Genomic DNA, 20,574 nt, shown 5'->3' with positions numbered 1-20,574 from the left:
AAATTACGAAGCTACCATAAAACTGAAAATCCACTCATCTATAAGGGACATACTTCTAGCTAACTTGAGCATTTCCTCAATTTGTTTATTTTAAAATAGGGTGTTTGTTTGTAAAATCTTTGCAAAATATGTTGTCTCATTTGCCATGTGTTATGTGACCATAATGTATGATTCAAATTTGAAATAGTTTTTACTGTTTTTTAAAATTCAGTAATGTAACATAAGAACGAGCAGTTTGTGCTAAAGCAGCTGGGGCGGGGGGGTTATGCCATGAGAAGCTGAGCTGATCCTGAGTTGTTAAATTATTGGTCTTTTACCAAAAGAGATGAGTACTTCTGCAATTGACATAAAACCAACTTAAGTACAATAAACCTCCTGATAAAATGTGAGGGTTTTTTCCAGTCCTCTGCAGCATTCATTTCACAGCCTGGAAAATGGTAGGATTCTAAGTGGTATTTATTGATGCTATAGAAGTTAAGGCTGACAAATTGTCCTTAAAGATAAGTGAAAGAAAAGTCTCAGTGAGGTTCATATAAGAATTATCAACACAATAATCAATACAGCTGCTTTGTGTTTTTATATGATACTAAACTCATGACAAACTAGGTGCTGGAACAACAGAATTCTAGTAAATTTTAGTACTCTTATGCTGAGCTCTGTAGTTGGGGAGACTATCCCAAAACAACTCTAAAAACTGAGAATTCTAAAACCTAACTAGTTCCGAGTGGTCCAAAATCTGTCGTTAACAGATGCTGTGGGTAAATTTCCAAGTTAATTCTTTCATTACAGCAGAAATGCATCTCCATTTACCCTTTCTCTCAAAAGATAAGCAAAAATTACACTAGTCTATTTGGCTTATTTCTTAGTTGAGACTGATTACACTTTAAAAGGGCTAGCCTGCCTAATGTAACTGTTGCATTGGTAAATTAATTCAAAATACAGAGTGTGCTACTGATTTTGGGGGAGGTATATAAAACTGCTATGCTTAATCTATCTATCTCACATTTAGTCCTTCAGCACTAGAGGATGATGATGAGGAGGATGGACACACTGTAGTAGCCACAGCAAGAGGTGTTTTTAACAGCAATGGTGGCGTTTTAAGCTCCATAGAGACAGGAGTTAGTATAATTATACCACAAGGAGCCATTCCAGAGGGAATAGAGCAAGAAATCTATTTCAAGGTCTGCAGAGATAATAGTATCCTCCCACCTTTAGACAAAGAGAAAGGTAAGAGTTGTCTTTGTATCTTAATATATTATCTGTTGCTATTCATTATCTAAGCACTGACTGCAAAACATTGGAGGACATGGTCTCTGCCCCAAGAAGTTCACAAACTAGAAGTACAGAGCAAGTAGTATTCTTTTCAATTATATTTTCTGGTGGGAGAATAATTCAGGGTGTCTCAATTTTGACTATAATTTTTAATATCTAAGTCTATGTTGACATGCACAAATTAAACTTTAATATACTTTGAAAATAATTTTTTAAATGGACTTTCATTGCTTCATTATCTCTATAGTCAGTGAATGGGTATATTCTGGTCTGCCAGGTTAATGTTTCCTCACATGATATAGTACTGAAAGCATTATGTAATTTATCTTTTTAAAAATTTAGAGACGTGTTAGCGAAATACATTGAGAAAATTTACCTCAAATGCTGGAAGTTTCAAAGAGCTGCTAACAGCCACATTTTTTCTTTCCTTTTTTGCATTATAAAAATAGGTGTGAGGTAGAAAATACTAAAGCAAATGAGATTATTTTTTTGTCTTGATTTTCAGACAAGCCAGATGAGGCAATCACTGAATGACTATTGCTGTTTCCTAAAACACACACTTTTTACTGTGTATTAAAGTGGCAAGTAGTACAGCATATAACCTAGGAATCTTTTTTTTTTTTTTTTAAATTGTAGTCTGTTTCTTTTATCAATAGCCACCCCGGAACCTAGGCAAATGGAAACTAGTAGTCCTTTAAACATATAGGTGTCTCATTTATGTAAGTTAAGGAGAAGTTTTTCTCTCCTTCAGGACTTCGATTTCTGGAATTTACAATGAAGACACTATTGGTACTTTGCGACACAAGATTCAAAGCAACCCTAGATCTATCATCTGAATATGGGTTGTTTAGTTGAGGAGCATGTTCTCAATGCCATCTTGAGCGGCTAACTGCAAAAATAAAACTTTGAATTCCTTGTTCCATACCTTCTGACTGTTATGAGAGGGCTGGGCTCTTAAGCAACTATTTGCCAGCCCAGCTATTACTTTTAACAAGAGTCTTTTGGGGTTCCCTTGTAAACACTAAGATGGTTGACATCCTAGCAGGTAAACCACCTCTAGCAGTAGTATGAGCAAAACTGTAGTGTTGGCAAGGCACTGAGAGGTTCACATGTTTGCATGTATAGCAGCACATGTTTGGAATTACAGGTCAGAAAAATTCTAATGTAGTCAAATAATCTGGCCTGTCTGGCCCTGTGCCTTTCATTTTGTAATATGATTCGGTCCAGTTGAAATTCACTGGAGTATGGTTATAGGAAAGGCAACCAGAAACAACCTTGCTGAGTAGCTCTGTTTTATTTGCAAGGCTGAATTTTCATAGGTTTTATAAATTAATTTCTTCATATTTTGCTCTTGTTTGTGTATCGAAAAAATATTGAATGTATTTCAAGGAGAACAGGTTTCTACTGGTAACCTTTTATTTTTGTTTCTCTTTAACTGTAGGTGAAACACTGCTTAGCCCGTTGGTAATGTGTGGGCCCCATGGACTAAAATTCCTGAAGCCAGTGGAGCTGCGCTTACCACATTGTGCGTCTATGACCCCTGATGGTTGGTCTTTTGCTCTAAAATCCTCCGACTCCTCGTCGGGTATGCTGTCCTCCCTCTGTCCTTTTGGGGCTTTTGGGTGCTATCGTGTAATTTAAGATCCCTTGGCTAAAGGTGACCGTGTGTAATATATAATAACTCAATCATTGTATTTGTGTCAAACTCTCCATTTCACTTTCATTACTCATGGTGCAAATTCATGGCTAAAATCGTGGTTGACAAACCAAAATGGTAAAGAAATACAGTATTATATTATCTACTTTATCCGTGGTCCGTTAAATATCATCACACTTTCCGCTTTTTCTTCTTTGAGGACTGTTACAGCTGCAAACACTTTAAAATTGTAAATTTGCACTTAAATAAATTGGGGGAAATGATTAGGTACTGCTAATGGGCTTTTATACCACAAATTCATGCCTTCTGCTTAATTGGCCATATAGTAATTTGGGAAATTGTAAATGTTAACCTCTACATTTATAAATCATGACTTATTACATGTTAACTGTTTTCATGTTTGCAAGTTGATGCTTACAATCAGACCATTTAAGGAAACTACAGTGTTTGTCTGTGAAAGCATTTTATAGTTCATTCTAATATGGCTGTATTTTCCACATGACTTTTCTTGCTTGCTTCCACCTGTTTCTTCACCAACCTCCTTTTTCAACCCAGAATTGTAGAGAGAGGCTTTTCATAGTTGAAGTTGCAACCAGGTTTCAGTTTTGTATGCCTGTTCTTTTTTCCTCTATGCTCACTACCATTTTTACCCCCTTACTTGGAACAGAGAAAACATTGTTGGCTGAAATTCTGGGTGATCAGTATTAGGCTGAAGTAGAATTTTTATGTAAGTTTTCAAGCAATTTCATGAAATGTCTGAAGTTACAGCAATTTAAAAATTAATATCTGCACATTTAAAGAAAGTCAAGGTTTTATTCAGCTACTTTCTAACATTACAATGGAAAGATTTACACCCCTAATGTGTACATATAATCTGTATATAATATTTAAACACAATACTTATGTATACAGTATTGAAAACAAAATGTATTGTCATTAATGTATCTATACCTGTCAACAGTGCGTTGACACTGAAAGATTAGAGCATCAGTTTTGATGATGGGCATCTGATTTAGAGAAATCAACATTTGGATGGTTTTTATGCTATTATATGCATGTGTTCCATACATCAACTTAACTGTATGTACATATTTGAAATGTTAAAACATTAATACTTAAGTGGCGGGGACCCAAAAAACACCATCATAACTACATAAAATTTTTAAAAAGTACTTATATTTTGTAACTGAAAAATCTATTCATGAATTTACTTGAAATGAAAGGAGAAACTCTAGTCCTCCCAAATAATAATCAAAACTGCTTTAAGACCGATCTTTTTCCTCTCCCAAATTAGCCTCTGTGTGTGTGTGTGTGAGAGAGAGAGAGAGAGATAAAGCATACACAAGTACTAACACTTTCTGTATTGGAGTTATAACACAACATTTTATTCTGTTTAACTGAAATGGGATGTATCAGTAATCTTACTTTTTGAGACAATTTCAGAATTAGGCAATTCTGTCTTCTGATATGTAAGTAGACCATACTGTGTCTTAAATAAATATTTGTTTTCTCATTTTAAATTAGCTGGTTACAGGACTCTGATTTTTCAGGTGCCTTTATAGAGGTGGTTTGCAACACTATGGTGCTTTTTCTAGTCAATCTTTTGCTTGATCTCAGCTTTTTCTAAGTTGTTTCCATGTCCTGTTCTTTAAATGAACATTTAATTACATATACTGACCTATTATCTGCCAAACTTAAGTCAGAAATACTTTTATATTATCCCTAAAACATCTGAAATTCTTGGTTAATCTCATTTTAACTTTTGAGTGGAGAGAATTTAAATTGCATCTTAACTAACAGTACATTCATTTTCCTTTTATATTACACTTGTTGCACTGTATTAGTTTGATATTGTACGGTCATTACTTCAAAGGATTTAAATGTGCAAATCATGGGAAAGTAGTTGTATCTTCAATTTGTGGAGTAACAGTTATAGGTTGTTTTGGTTAGAATCTAATCTGCACTATAGGTGTATGTTTTAAAATGTTTCAGATTGCCTCATCTGTGAGATTAAAACCTACTCTTATTACAATCTAATTTTGACCTTTTGCAAATGTATTCAGGTATTAAAAAGACTCAGGTTTCCATATTGAATGGAATTAATGTATTTACAGAACTGAAAATCCTCCAGCAGCTAAAGTTCTATTTGAGAACAGTTTTAAATAATTAGCATTTGTTGGCTGCAATCAATTGATTTGTTTTTAAATTCTCTAAATACATGTGACAACCCTAGGCCATTTTTACTTTTCCCAGCCTCCACATTACGTGTTGGTGTCATTTCAGCAAATTGTGTAATTCATATTTGTTTTCATGGGTTTCTCCAGAAAACTGTGGAATTTACATTTGTCTCCTTTAGCACAAAGGTTTGAGATGCTGTATTATGTAAATGAGGTCTCCAAATCTTAAGACAGATGTATTTTTTGGCCCATTTTACTGAAATTTTATAGTGACATTTATCCTGTAGGCTTTGAGATAAACATAGTAATGTTCTTTAATCTACCACTGAAATGGTGGAATGAGGACACTATATTTTGGATTAGCAACATCTTGCAATGGTTTATTGAGTGGGGAACTTCTCCAGTTGAAACTACAAGGGGCAATAAGTATAGACTGGAATTTATCTTCTGAGTTCTGTCAAATGACAACCAAGAATAATCCCTCTGTTTTTAAAGAAAGTGTCACAGGAGCTTTAATGACCAAAAGTGGAACACATATCAGTTTTAAATCTTATCTAATGTAAATATCAGCAAATTACTATCTCATTAGAACATCAGTGCTTCAGCAAAGTTTCTCCCGAAGATTAGTAGTTCTTCTTTGAGTTGCTGCAGACATGTATACCATTTAGATGTGCACGTGCCCAGCACACACAAGCTGTAGAAATTCGCCTAGTCATACCCATAGGGGTGGCGCTGCCCTGACCCCTCTCACTTCCTTCTCATTGCCCGAGACTGGAGTTGGAGCACCCAGTTTCTTCACACTGCCCTCCCCCCCCCCCCCGGTCTTTGAGAACTTCTTGTAAACAGTTTAGTTAGTTGTTTATTAGCAATACTTTAGATTAGTTTGGAAATTCAGCAGTAGTTTTTCCAGTGGAATGCCTACACCAGGATTTAAACATTACCTTTTATGTGGAGGGGAAATTCTGAATAGTGATACCCACACATGGTGTTCGCTCGGCCTGGGAGAGGGGCACATTAAGGCTAGGGGCTCCATCTGTAAGTCCTTCAAGAAAAGGACCCAGACGGCAAGGGACTTGAGACTCAAGCAGTACCTGATGGAGCAAGCCATGAGGCCTAAATCAGCACAGGAGATGGTACCAGTATGCTGACGTTCCTCGGCAGGACTCTGAGGTGGCCTCTAGCAGGAAGACATTCTGTTCCTCTTTCTCAGGTCCTCCAAAAAAACCACCTATGTCTGGACTTCCACATCCTACCACAACAGCCCGAGTGTGTCAGAAGTTATAAGGCCATATGGCCACATGTACCTACATAGTGCAGCATGTGAGGCTTGTTTATTGTCCAAGTTACCATTCACTAGACATTCTGGTGTGAGTACCTCTGGAAATACCAAATGCTCTGCAGTGGCAGACAATTCAGGACAATGTGTCTCAAGGGGTTCCCTTTGTCGGTGCCATGTCTCCAGAATGTTAGTCACTGGTGCCTCCTCCATAAGTTAGGGAGTGCATCTGGGATCATTAATAATTCAGGGATTGTGGTTGGAACAGGAAGCGTCCTGTAATATCAATGTGCTGGAGCTGCAGGCAATGTACAATGTGTGGCGGGCCTTTTGGCATCACATTCAGGAAACAGCAGTGCACAATACTCATGGACAATATCACAGTGATGTACTATGTCAGCAAGCAGGGAGGAGCCCATTCCAGTCAACTTTGTCATGAAGCAATAACATTCTGGCACTTCTGCATCAAAGAAAAAAATATGCTAGGAGTGGCTCACTTATCAGGCTCTCAGAATCAGCTGGCCGATCACCTTAGCAGAATCTTCTCGAACAACCACTAGTGGGTACTGAAGAACAGTGTGCTGAGGGCCCTTTTTCAAGAATGCCAGGATGCCTCACAAACCTATTTCATCAGAATTGGGGTCCGAACTACTGTGTGCCTTCCCCCATCCCTCTTATCCCTCAGGTTATCCTCAAATTGGACCATGCCAAGCTGATCATGATTTTAGCATGACCGAGAATTCTCCAATCTCCATATGCTATCAGTTTGACCTCACAAGTCTCTCCATTTTTGCCGTGACCTGTTGATTCAACATCATGGCCAGACAGTCTACACCTTACTGCGTGACTTTGCGTGGCTAGATAAGGAAGACATGTGGTGTTCAGAAGCAGTTAGAGAAGTTCTGCTTAGTAGTAGAAAATCATCTACGAGGGCCACCTACCTACTTGTCTGAGAGGAAGCAGTTTTCAATTTGGGTGATCTCTAAGGGAATTCATCTGTCAGCCCAGATTCAGAACATTTTCGACAATTTATTGTAGTTGAAATCTTCGGGCCTGGTCTTTGCTCCTTGAAAGTTCATTTGGCTGCAATTTCAGCTTTCCACGGTCCTATTCGGGGAAAGTCAGTATTTTCAAGTCCTATGGCAGGGAGGTTTCTGAAAGGCATTGTCTGTCTCTTTCCACCAGTGAGGAAAATGGTGCCATTGTGGAACCTTAATATGGTGCTGACTGCACTAATGGGTTCACCATTAGAGCTACTCATTGGCTCTGCTCTCCCAGAAGTCTACCTTCCTGGCAGCTATCACATCCACTGGACAAATCAGTAAATTACAAGTCTTAATGGCTCATTCCCTGCACACCCAGCCCTGCAAAGACAAGGTAATTTTAAGACCACACCCAGAATTTCTGTCAAGAGAGAGATGTTTTACCTAAATCAGGTTATAGGAATCCTCAGGGTACAACCTGGAACTGTGGGACCATGGTGCCTCCTAAACTCTCCTGCCTTGGGTGTCTCCCACAAAGCTGTGACTGTGACAAGCACCAACACCCCTCCAGGCACTATGATCACTCAGCCATTGCCTTTTGTAGCCCAAAACCCACCTATATTGCATGAATGCTCCCTGAGCCACTCAGAGAGAGGCAACAGTCAATCTCCCCAGCCCACCACACTGCTCAAGGCTCCCTTGGGCAATGAAAAGATCATTAATAAATTTGCCACTTCTTCGTAGAAAAGTGGACATGCACCAGCCTTTGTAATCTGAGCTGAGATTCCACAAGCACTTCAACCTAAAACATACATAAAATATAAAACAGATTTATTAACTACAGAAAGACTTACTATTTTAAGTGATAAGTAGCAGGCATAGAGATCAAAGTTGATTACCTAATAAATAAAAATAAATTCACAGTCTAAATTCTAACTTTAACAGACTAAGCAAGATTTGAATCAAACAGACTCTCACCCCACTGTCTGTTACAGGCATTTTACAGTTCTTAATACTCAGACTGAACTCCTTTCCAGTTTGGGACCAATCTCCTGATCTCAGTCTTTGTCTTCTGGACAATCTTCCAGGTATTAAGATTGGTGGGGAGAGGGAGGCGAGAGGCCAAGTGATGATGATACTTGTCTCTCTCTTTATACCTTCTTCCAGCTGCTAGAAAGATGCTTGCTGTGATGTTGGGGCCAGGCAGTCTCCATTGCCTATGTGCACTCTCTGAGAAGCCTCTGGAAAAGTGGATTTTTTTTGATCAGACATCAACACTTGTCTGGCCCTCCTTTGTTGCAGCTGAAAGGCTAGCTGTGGGAGTTTCCCAATCTCACAACATATTTCAGGAGCACATACAGCAATACTTCACATACAATGATAGTACATAGAATCCAAAAGAATATTAGTGTTCAACAGATCAAGACTTTTTAAAAATGATCCCTCATAAGGCATGTATTGCACCAAACATATCAATCATATCACAGTGGTGAATATGGGGGCTCGAGGATGCTACTTCGAGGTACAGAGTGTCACACTTACTTACCTGTATTTTTTTTCCACATATCATATTTGGGTGTAGAAGAACGTCTTTGAGGTGAGGAAGGTATTTGGCATTTTATTCGGAAAGGATAAACCATTTCGTTCATTACCTCGTCTGTTCGTATCTTACATTGAGTGGATGAAAGGACAATTGGTTTCAGCTCAAACCATTTCTAAATGAATATCTATATTACTACGACTTTTGGAGTGGCTTAGATTATGTCCCCAAAGTAATTATACGCTCATTCACCAAGAGCTTAATAAATCAACAGCATTTTTAGAGATGTTTCCATAGTGTATATCTACAGTGCTGCAATGTGGTCTCCAGCGCACACCTTTGTTAGATATTATGCTGTCACCACAGCATCAAGGACTGATGCAAACTTTTGGGAAGGCAGTTCTGCAGTCACTGTTTAAATAGACTCTGAGCTCCACCTCCTCATTAAACAGCTTGAGTCACCTGTGTGGCATACATGTCTGCTGATATTTGAAGAAGAAAAGATGGTTACTTACCTGTATTGTAACTGTTCTTCGAGATTTGGATGCAGACATGTATTCCACAACCTACCCTCTGTCCCCTCTGCAGCAGAGTCTCCAGCCTAAGCTTTGATGTGAAGGAACTGAACGGGATTGGGGCAGCACCACCCAAATATAGTCAGGGGAGGGACAAAGCAAAGGGCACAAGCACCATCCGTACTGATACTGCCAGGCATATTTCTCTGGCTTTGGTGCACTGGGCATGTGAACAGCTGAGTGGAATACATGTCTGCATCCACACCTCGAAGAACAGTTATGACACAGGTAAGTAACCATCTTTTGTCAGTTATACTGCACTACTGGTATACTGTGTTCAGATAAAAAAAAATTATTACTCATAATACAAAATTAAATTCCCGCTACTTCATAGTGAGTAGAACAACTTATCTTGAGTTTTGACTCATCTTTGTTAAGATTATGAAACAGATTCTTGAAGGATTAGTCAATGTAGCTTAGTAAAATGTCCTAATTTTCTGTTTTTTAATACAGAAGTCCTGTGAGTATCCAATATAGATTAGTTTTGATCATTTGAAAGGAAAGCACTATGTTGGTGCTGCTTCAGAGCAAATCTGTTTTGTATGTACAACAGTCCCTGAGTACCACCAAGTCCCTCTTGAATTACCACAACAACAAGAAGTTTACTAAATTAAAACTGTACTATCCTATTTTTCTCAATAAAATACAAACTATACTTTTTATTGCAAAATATGCTGATTCTGAATTAAAAGGTACTATCCAAAAACATGGTTCTTTCAAGATGTACACTGTTTGACATTGGATTCTAAACACCAACATTGTGTTTTCCTCCCACAGGTGACCCCAAAACCTGGCAGAACAAGTCTCTTCCTGGAGATCCAAACTATCTTGTTGGAGCAAACTGTGTCTCAGTCCTAATTGACCACTTCTAATCTAAATTAGCTGTCTGAGTAAATAATGTGAAACTGAGATGGACCTTACATATAAACTGAATGACTCTATCAAGTATTAACGGAACTTAGTGTTTAAGCATCTTGCTTTTACTAACAATGGTTAGCAAGTACACTCTTGAACCATGGTCAGAATACATGCCGCAAACGGGAAGTGTACTGTGGAAACAAGGTGGGGTTCTTCTGGGTTCTGAATGTTGGGTTTGGGTTTTTTAATGAACATAGCTAATGTTTCATTGTTAAAACTTTAAAGTACCAATGAAGTACCAATGGAATATATACAGAAAAATTGAATTTGGTTCATAGTCCACTGGTTGAACTACAGAATTTGGCTTTTGGTTGTTTTTTTTTTTAAACTTGGGGGTGGGAGGTTTTTTTTGTTTGTTTGTTTTTACTTTTATGTTAAAATACACAATACTATATTTCCATCTCTGGTTTTTAGATGGCTCTTTTGGTGTACATGTCCCATAAAGTAGCTGTAAACTTTTGACTAGCACAACTTAGATGTTTTCCTCTACTGTGAGGCTTATAAAAGCATGTCTACTTACTGTACATGAAAACATTGTTAATTTTCTTTGTCATGGAAAAGATAGAGAGCATGTGAGATGACTATGGTTCAGTTGCCTCTGTGGATTTGTAAATTAACCAACACATTACTACAGACATATTAACCAGCAGGGATGCCTTACCCTCATGTTTTTAATAGTCTTAGTTCTCATAGTTCTCTGTATTACTAAGTTTGTATGGCTTTTGTGCTTAACTAGTTAATATATCATGAAACAGATTGACAAAGTGACTTATTGTGAACTTGCTGGTTTAGAGAACAAGTATTGTTTGTGTTGACCAACCAGAAGAGAAGCAGAAGAAAATGATGGTATGTTTTCTGCTATGCATTTGAAAATTTATAGATGTTATAGAATGCCTGTATATAAAGCGTGCATACCACTTTTGTTCTTGGTTTGTAAATTAACTTTTATAAGCTTTACCTTTTTATATATAAATATATATAAAAACAAAACAAAGTTTCTTAAGGATATCTTTGTATTCTCATACCTTTTGAGCCTTGAACTTTGACATCTGCAGCAATAAAGCAGCATTTCTACAATATACAAACAAGGACATTTTTTAAAAAATGCACAATGTTGTTACCTTTTTAAGTGCTGCATTTTAAGAATATAACTCGGAATTCTCTAGTTTGATTAAAATCTTGAAAAATCTCCCTACTGTAATTTGTGATAAGGATGCTATACTATGTGCCCTGAAATGTATTTTTTTACTAATAGACAATTTATTATGGCACATCAGCACTACTACTGTTTAGATAATATACCACTGCATTCTGTTAATCAGTTATTAGCTATTCAGGTGTGGCTGATTTTTTCTTTGCAGTTATTAAAATTACACATTTCTAAATATACAGAATAAAATTGTTTTTAAAATAATAAATGATATTTTCAGTATCTTATTGTTTCCAAAATGCATTTATGTGCACACTTCCAAATCCGTTTAGCTTCTGTTTTAAGGACCAGATTCTGCTGTCCTTACTCATGCTCAGTAGAACTTTATTTTGGGAGACTCCCACTGAAAACAACCATCAGCTCTGGCTGCAAGGTCAAGAGTGAATAGAGATGACCAAACATCTTGCTGTCCATAAGACAAGTCTTAAAGATGGAAAAAATTTGTTTATAAATACCCCAACACATAGCTGAAATATTAGTCATGCAATATGCTGTGATGAGAACATTGCCTTTTGTCATGGATGAGGACTGACAATTCCAAGAGGCTGAAGCCCTGTCAGGTCATATGTGTGAAAGTGTGTTTTACATGGACAACCTTTGGACCATTATAGAGTGATTCCTCGTGTCAACTCCATCACTCCAAGGGTTTGGAGAACTTGTAGATACATTTTGGCCCGCTATAAATAATGACAAAGTTCTCAATGTGCAAATATTGACAAATATGCAAATGAAGTTCTCTGAGTGCTGAATATGATACCTGCCACATTGAATATAAATGAGGCTCAGGGACAAAAATGTTCTAGTAGTCTTAAAAAGATGGAAAACCTGGGTATTTTAGACAGCATGGGAATGTGGGCAGTAACAGTTGTTCTGTAAGGCTGCAATATAGAGGCAATAGCTTAGTCACTAAGCTTGTTATCTCTGTTACTATCAATAATTGTATCTTCATAGAGATACAGTGCAGAGAATAATCTAGCTAATGTTTAAACAGAAGCCTGTGGGCTATGAAGATTAAAATTACAGTCTTTTAGTTCATGCTGGAAGGGAACACACCTGGGGTACAGTTTTTGCAATATATCCCAAGCACTACGGTGGAGTACTTAGTCTTTTCTGCAGTTCTCACAGCAAAGTAACTACCCTACGTCGTTCTATATTCGTACAGAACAGCCCCATTATTCTGATAAGGTTATTCCAGAAGTGTAAATCAAAGCTAACAGTCAAGGGCCATATCAGGTCTACCAATTTAAAAACTGCTCAGATGGGGAAATTTTCAGTTCATAAAATTGACTTAACTGATCAGACTTCTGCTTTTCAATGGTCTTTTAGACCTCAGTCCCAGCAATCTGGAGTCAAGAGGTTGACCAGAGAAACTCTGAACCTGGGTGAACACTTTCTGGCTATTGCCACCAACTTGATACCAACTGGATTAACATTTAAAATTTTAATTCAGTAGAATCAGAGTCAACATATAGAGAACTCCTACTTTTGGTGAAGGAAAGTAATGCAACTCTGATGTTAGGACTGACTTCTTTAGATAAGAACTATAGAAAAGTTTCCCCAGTTGGAGAAGAATTAACTGTTTACTCCATTTGTAGAACAAGATAACACACTTGTGCTATTGCATGAAAACTCTTCTCAAAAAGTCTTTTAATAAATCATCCTTCCCTGGTAGAGGAGATATTGGACCTATCCAGTGAGGATACTGAACTTTTTATCAGGAGATATCCCTGTCAGACCTGGCTACAACAACCCCCTCTTGGTGATCAGTGTAATGCATTCTGTCAGAATTCAGAGAACTTTCATTAAAAGGAAAAAAGCTTTCCAAGTCAGAGAAATGGCTCACAGCTCCAGAATCTTTATGTACAGCCACATCTCCCACTGAGATCACAAACCTGAGAGTAGATGGAGATGAAGGTGAAGATTCTTTTCTACCTTCTAGAAGTATTGCTGTAGAGGCCAAGAAGAAGGATAACAAAACTACCTGGAGGACATGTTTTTTTCCTGGACTGACAAAATAAGACACCTGGAAAGTACTGAGATATTGTGGCTCAGGTGTTCCATGTTTCAAGTAAAGGTGGTAGTCACAAAAAGCCCTGGTGAGGCCTAAGATATAGCCTGGTGTTAAAGCTATCACATAACTGCATCAGTAAACAACCTGTCCAGGAAAGTTGGCAGGTCAGGAGTATATCAAAGCATCAGTGACCAAACATTTTCTAAGTGAGTACCCTTTTTTTTTATGAAAACTATTCGGGAAGAACCATTGTGACACTGTATTGAGGATCAAGTCTATACACAGTCAAACATCCAGCCATTCAGGAAGGACAGTCATGACAGCCAGAGATTTCATACAATAGTTGCTCTCCACAGAAAGGCCAAAGAATAAGGTACAGTTTTACTGACAGTCACTCGTATGTGTAAAGAGATGTGACCATAGCACTGAAGGTGAAGTAGTTCTGAAACACTTCTGGAAATTAGAATTATCTCTGTCTCTGGAACCAATAAGTGAGTACAATTAATCTCAAGGTGTTGGTACAGTCAAACAGCATTTTGGCCAGTACACAAAACCTCATTCACCATTAAGTGTAGGTAATAGATGTCTTGTCCCTTGGTATGACTGCTCCTTCAACGATGGAAGGAATGGAAGTTAGGTTTACGGAGGCCTTCTGAAATGCTGGGCTGACTGCTCCAGTGGACCATAGTGTACCACTGGATCCAAGGAAGGCTTGGTAAAGCTAAGGATGGGTGCCCCTAAGTGTTTCTACTACCCATACTACCCAATCCTAGTCACTATGTACTCCATGTTTGGGCCGGAACCAGACCTAGAAAGTCTCCTTCCTGGCTTAGAATCAGGAGCTGGTTTATGGAGGTAGGTAGCCCAGAGCTCAATAATGTTCTAAGAAACTTTTCTTCCTATGAGAGGTTATGCCCATAAATCCATCAGTATATTTGTCAGATCCAGGGAATAGCGGAGTGGTTCAATGTACAGCCCTAAATCTCAATAGGACCTACAGCACTATCTCTTCTGCAGAACTTTGTCAATGTGCTTTTAGTTCCCTGGCGGGGAAAAAAAGTATTCCATGTATCTCAAGGGCAAAAAGAGGCTCTCAAGCTAATAGGCAGTCCTTGCTGGGGTATCAACCTGATCCTGTGACACCATAACCTATTTCTTCCAAAGAAATCTTTGGATCTGTGAGATCTCAGTATTTATTAAACTGAGGTGGGTATAGTACTGTCCCATCCTGAAAAAACTTCTGACTCAAGCATCAGTTCTTAGCCTGTCAGATCTTCAACCGCTGGGCAGCTACATTTTTAATGGACCATTTACATAAGAATGGTCTGACCCAGCATGGCCATGGTCCATCTAGCCCAGTATCTTGTCTTCTGCCAGTGGCCAATGCCAGACACTTCAGAGGGAATGAACAGAATAGGGCAATTATCTAGTGATTATCCTCTGTAGTTCACTCCCAGTATTTGGCAGTCAAGAGGCATAGGGACGCCCAAAGCATGTGGTTGCATCCCTGACCATCTTGGGTAAGAGCCATTGATGGACCTTGCCTCTATGAACTTATTTAATTCTTCTTTTTAACCTAGTTATACTTCTAATGCTTAGAGATGAGCAGGTAACCCAAGAGAATTTTAGATGGTCCTATCCTGAACCAAGGAAACTCAGTTCTGGAACCAAGTAAATTGACTTCTAAGATTTTGATAGTAGAAAGAGTAAGATTGGATCTGTCCCTCTCTTCTTGCCCACAGGGCGAGAGTTGGATAGATGAAGCATCAGAAGAGAAAAAACCTTTTCCCACCCAAGCAGGACACCCAAGTGTGCACCTCTGAAAATGGCCAGATGAGAACCAAAATATTAAAACACTACCCTGTAAGTGAGAGATCCACCATCCTGGATCTGATCAGAAACTTGTAATTTGTTTCCCCTTTCTCCTGTTGTGAGGACCTCCATGCTGGCTATGGTTATTAGTGTTACTATGTTGAGCACAAAATCTGCAAGGTGAGCAGCTATGTAAAGACGATGGTGTTGGAACTGCGGTTGTGGACTCCACTGATCTGGATAGCTCGAGGATACAAATGACTCAACAGTCAAAGGTGTCAGATCCTCATATTAGCTGGATCCCAGGTAATTTGATCCCTTCTTGACAATAATGCTTGGTAATCCTTCATGTTTGGTTGTGTAATCTGGACCTAGGCTCTGACCTGGGATTCATGTTTGGCAGTTAGATCCAGATACAGGCTTGGTTTCTGACTCTGGAACCAGATCCATGCATGTCAGCCACAAATCTGTACTCGGCTTGTTTTTTTTCTTAATTTTTTTTTAATAGCTTTGGATCTGTGCTTGGCTGCCACATCTCGAGCTGGGTCTTACAGCTCCTCAGGTCGTATGGCTCTCACATTCAGGCTTAAGGATTCAGATCTGCTGGATCCAGATCTGGGGTTTGCAGCTCCCACAATCCATGCTTGTCTGTCAGATCCAAGATCTGCAGATCCAGATCCTTTGGAAACTGGAGCCAAGGGCCAATGAGCCACTTTAAGCACATAGCTACATCTCTCCTACATCAGCCTGGACAGATCCAGAGACCTTGACAGTGAACAGCTTGAGAAGCCTCCCCATTGACAGGGATGTGTGAGGTGGCCAAACCCGTTCCTGCAAGACAACTTTTGAAGGAGATGTTGGGCTTATTCAGTGCCAGCTTAGGTGACTGGGCCCAAGGAGCTTTCCCTGTCAGTAAGGCTTTATGAGGAGGCCCTTCAACTTCTACAGAGCCATACAAAGCCCAGGCCATCTCCTCTTTTCCTTCGAAAGGAAAAACCCAACTGCTACCTTCAGTTGTGAGAAGGAACTGAGGGCTGGTGGGGTCACTCTCCTCCCTTTTTATATCTGCAGCGCCCTTTAAGATGGAATGGGGATGGATGCGCGAGTGACACTGCTTTCCAGAAGGTTCCGGAAGCTTGCAGCACAGACAACTTGGATCCCACAAGTGGGAATATGCAGAGGTTACTCAGAGTCCAAAGTTCCTGCAGCTGCCAGGCCACATACTATGGTTTACGCTACTAGTTGCTGCACTTCAGAGCTTCTGACAGACAAACTGCTGCACTGTATTTCATAAGCAATAAGTGATGCTGCAGGAGGGGGGAGTTGTATGAGACCTCTTTACTAAGCATCCATAGAAGGCAGTGCTAAATGCTGAGCCTGTGCTTGTCCAGCAAAACTGACCACCTCTTCAGTCCCACTCATCATACTATGAAAACCATAAGGGGTACAGAGTGAGAGAGAAAGAAAAGCAGACTTAGCAGGCCTCCAAATTATATTAGGAGCTGCCAGGGACAATGGTAGAGAAGAAAAGGAGGAACCTCCGAAGAGAATGGGGGAAAGGGAGCTCTTAAGAGAAAAGGTGGAAGGTTATGAGTTGTGGAGGGAAAGGGGTTTGACAGGACATAAGGTAACAGGAGAGGGAAAGAGTTTGACTCCCCAGGGAGACTCATGAGAGCGAAAAGGAAAGCTGAGGAGGAGCGTAGAAGATGAGTTGCTTCAGGAATGTGTCACTAGATCAGGCCTCAGCTGTCTAAGACAAGAGAGAAGACTCCAATAGATAACAGATGCGGTAGCTCTACTTGGCCTCCTCCGAAAAAGCCAACAGTGTTCTGAAGTAGTACGCAAGGCGGCTTGCCCTTGTTTACACCTGCAATAGAACAGGTTCTCAGCACGGGTTCCTCTATACCCATTGCTGTGACCAGTTGCTGACAACAGGTAATTTTCATTACTCAGACTGGGCTTCACCCTTCCCCATCATCCAAAGAGGTCCTGATCAGATGCTGCAGGTTCATTCAGTACATTCTCTCCCATCTCCCTCACCCAACATTCAGCATAAGGAGGTGCCTAGTGAAAGGAGATACTAGAAGTGCTTTGTACCGTTTAGAGAGGATGTAGTAGATTTCAAGTGAATATTATTGAATTAAGGCAAATTACGGTACCTTATGTAAAGTGGGGATCACAATTTGTAGGGTCCTCAGTCAAAGCGTGCTGTACTTTCTTCCTCCCCCTTCATCACAATTCTGACATGATGCCCCATCAATCTGCTCAGAATCCCCTGGATAGAAGTAATAACACCAAGTCTTTCTTCCTTCCAGCTGTTAAAATCTTTCTATGCCTTGGCACCTTATCAATTGCCTATCTCCTATTGACACTCCCTCAGCAAGGCTTTTGTGTTCACCCTTCACCAAATATAAGGGGGGCACCAATGAACACTGGATAGGGGACGGTGAGGAAGAATCACAAAGACTCAAGAGCAACAAGTGTTGCCCAGGGAATATACTGCCCAATCAATGAGAGCCATGCATTACAGCAAGATCAATGCACCTGCTCCAGAGGCTGGGAGCATTTAAGTTTTATTGCTGGGACTGGTGCAGTGATCTGCTCACCAGCTGCCTAAAGCCAGTACACCTGATGAGTTCATGTTCTATATAGAAGCCTTTTAGGAATGCTGCTTATTCCCATGTATTCTTCTAAATGTACTTTCTTATGTTGTATGTGAAAAAATATGCCATGCAGTATTGTAACTCTGATGCTAGTACTGTGATTCAGTGACAGATGAAATGGTTTCAGAGTAGCAGCCATGTTAGTCTGTATCCGCAAAAAGAACAGGAGTACTTGTGGCACCTTAGAGACTATAAAATTTATTAGAACATAAGCTTTCATGGGCTACAGCCCACTTCACTGGATGCATAGAATGGAACATATCGTAAGAATATGTACATACAGAGAAGGTGGAAGTTGCCATTCAAACTGTAAGAGGCTAATTAATTAAGATGAGCTATCAGCAGGAGAAAATTTTTTTTTTAAACTGGTGCCATCTTTTGGTTACAGCAAGTATATGTCCTGAGCAAAAAAACCCTACAAATTAGCAGTGATTCAGAAGAGAAATTCAGCTATAGTTTTAATTTAGCTGGTTGGTAAGACCGATAAAATGTTTAAGTAAAGTTCTAGCCCAGATTCATAAACTATTACTTAAGACCCTAAAATACCTTCTGTCCAGCATAGTTAAATATCATTTACTTCTACATGCACAGTATCTTTCTATTACATCACATTTTATAGCGTATCCCTCCCCTTATCAAGCCTTATTCTTCCCTACTTGTCATCCTAATGATTACAATACCACTAGTTTAAAAAGGCACCCGTTTCTAACGCCTCTAATAGTAATCGCTATCTACGCAGAGAACTTCCTTTTGTTAATCTAATTTTTGTAGTGTTCTATTCATATACAGTGTACTCCTGCAGCACACCACTTATAATGCATTTTCAGGCATCAATATACTATAATAGGGTTATTTTTCTAGGTCTGTAGTCAAACAGACTTCAGATAGCCACTTGAGGTGAATAGGCTCTTTATATAAAAGAGTTTTCAAAGTCTGAACTCTCAAGATGAGTTGGTGTTTAAAACATGTTAGCTAACTTGTTAATTAGCATATTTTAAATACTACTTGTCTCGGCATAGACAGTGATTTTTAAAACCCTGAGTCCCCAAAGGCAGACCATGACTGTAAGGATCCAAGGGACTGGAACTGGGGTCTGCAGTGCCTAGAGCAGCTGATCTTTTCATACCACCACAAGGAGGCCATGCAGAGTTACATTCCAGGGGCACTGTGGAGATTTAGCACCATAGGAAGTACCACCTGAAGGGCTAGAGTGACACCCTCTTTAACCCTGGAGGGTGCACCAGGAAGCTATCTGGGCAATCATGCGATTTCTGGCTTGCTGCGGCTCCAGACCCAGCCTCACTCTGATCTGTACTCTCAGCCTGACTTTGACTCTGTTGCCTCGTAACTCTAGCCTGGTAACTACTCCTGATCCTCAATCGTTGACCTTGGCCTGACTCTTACCTACTGATTTTGGCTCTTACAAGCCCTTTGACTCATGCTTGCTGACCACTGCCTTATGGCTACTCCTTGACTCCATGGCACCAGCCCAGGAATAAACTATTAGCCTGACTGCCTATGCCCTGGTCCCTTACAGTGACTAGTTTGCAAATCCTTAAAACATCATGGGGTTTTAGCTGAGATTTTTAAGCCTGCCTCTAAGGGATTTAGATGCTCAATTTTCACTAAACAGAATTAATGAAAGTTGGGCATCCAAATCCCTTAGGTGGCTTTGAATATATCAGCCTCTGTCTAACTGAGGTGCTAAGTTGTGTTTAAAAAATGAGCTAACATGTTTTAACATACAATTTATGTTTCTAGTCTAGAAGCCAACAAGTAATTCCAAAGGTTGAAAAATGCTTTCAACAAGGTGATCTTACTGCAATTCTGCTAGAAGACCACTATGTAAAAAGGAAATGTTTTTTTGGTGGGGGTTTTGGTTTGGGGTTTTTTGATTTTTGTTTTGCTTTTTGCATACAGGAAACAGTAAAAACCTCTACTGGCTAGCTAACGAAATAAAACAAATAGAGATCTTACTAGCGCACTTACTGTAAGGGAGGATGCAGTTGTAAAGTCTGCTTTAGTGGCTTCTCACCCCCATTATACGTCCAGGCCTCAATGTACTAGTGGTCTTTTAAAGTGTTAGCTTTCAAATGTACAAAGATCACCACCTTAGAAACACTGAAATGAAAGTGCACAAGTGCAGGAGAACGATACTAAACTGTCAATGAAGGACCTACATACTGGAAATTACAGAAGGGGCATCTCAATGAGTAAACACCAAGAAAGCCAGGCTAATGCGTAAGGAGAACTGTTTCTTTTGAGTTCTTTCCATTGAGTTGATGTATCTGTAAGTGTTCTTTAGTGTGTTTTGTAAAAATGATGGTCCTCTGTGCTATTAGAACTTTGCTAAGAGGCAGGGAGAAGCACAATGTACAAATCATAGCAAGATAACTATGTAAATGTTGCATTGCTGACCCACTCCCTTTGGATCAGTAGTGTCTTCTGCTAGAGGGAGTGGTTCAGCTGCCTTTCTATGT

General features: G+C 39.5%; 1 protein-coding gene across 9 annotated transcripts in view; it reads left to right on the top strand.

The window, feature by feature from the left end:
- TJP1 (tight junction protein 1) overlaps positions 1–11,784 on the top strand; it is a 308,695-nt gene extending 296,911 nt beyond the window's left edge. For 5 of the 9 annotated variants that reach the window (XM_073303698.1, XM_073303693.1, XM_073303697.1 and 2 more), the window contains 3 exons: positions 1,010–1,227; positions 2,714–2,857; positions 10,258–11,784. In XM_073303698.1, the coding sequence (XP_073159799.1) occupies positions 1,010–1,227; positions 2,714–2,857; positions 10,258–10,352 (457 nt within the window). In that variant the 3' untranslated portion in view covers positions 10,353–11,784. Of the gene's footprint in view, positions 1–1,009; positions 1,228–2,713; positions 2,930–10,257 lie in introns of all 9 variants that reach the window. The other 4 variants (XM_073303700.1, XM_073303696.1, XM_073303695.1 and 1 more) reach the window with 3 other exon arrangements.
- The last annotated feature ends 8,790 nt before the right edge of the window (positions 11,785–20,574 follow it).

The sequence above is a fragment of the Lepidochelys kempii genome, chromosome 10, assembly GCF_965140265.1.
Source record: "Lepidochelys kempii isolate rLepKem1 chromosome 10, rLepKem1.hap2, whole genome shotgun sequence".
NCBI classification, from domain to species: Eukaryota; Metazoa; Chordata; order Testudines; family Cheloniidae; genus Lepidochelys; species Lepidochelys kempii.
The sequence above is the reverse complement of the archived record's forward strand: the minus strand, read 5'-3'. Positions and strand labels throughout refer to the sequence as shown.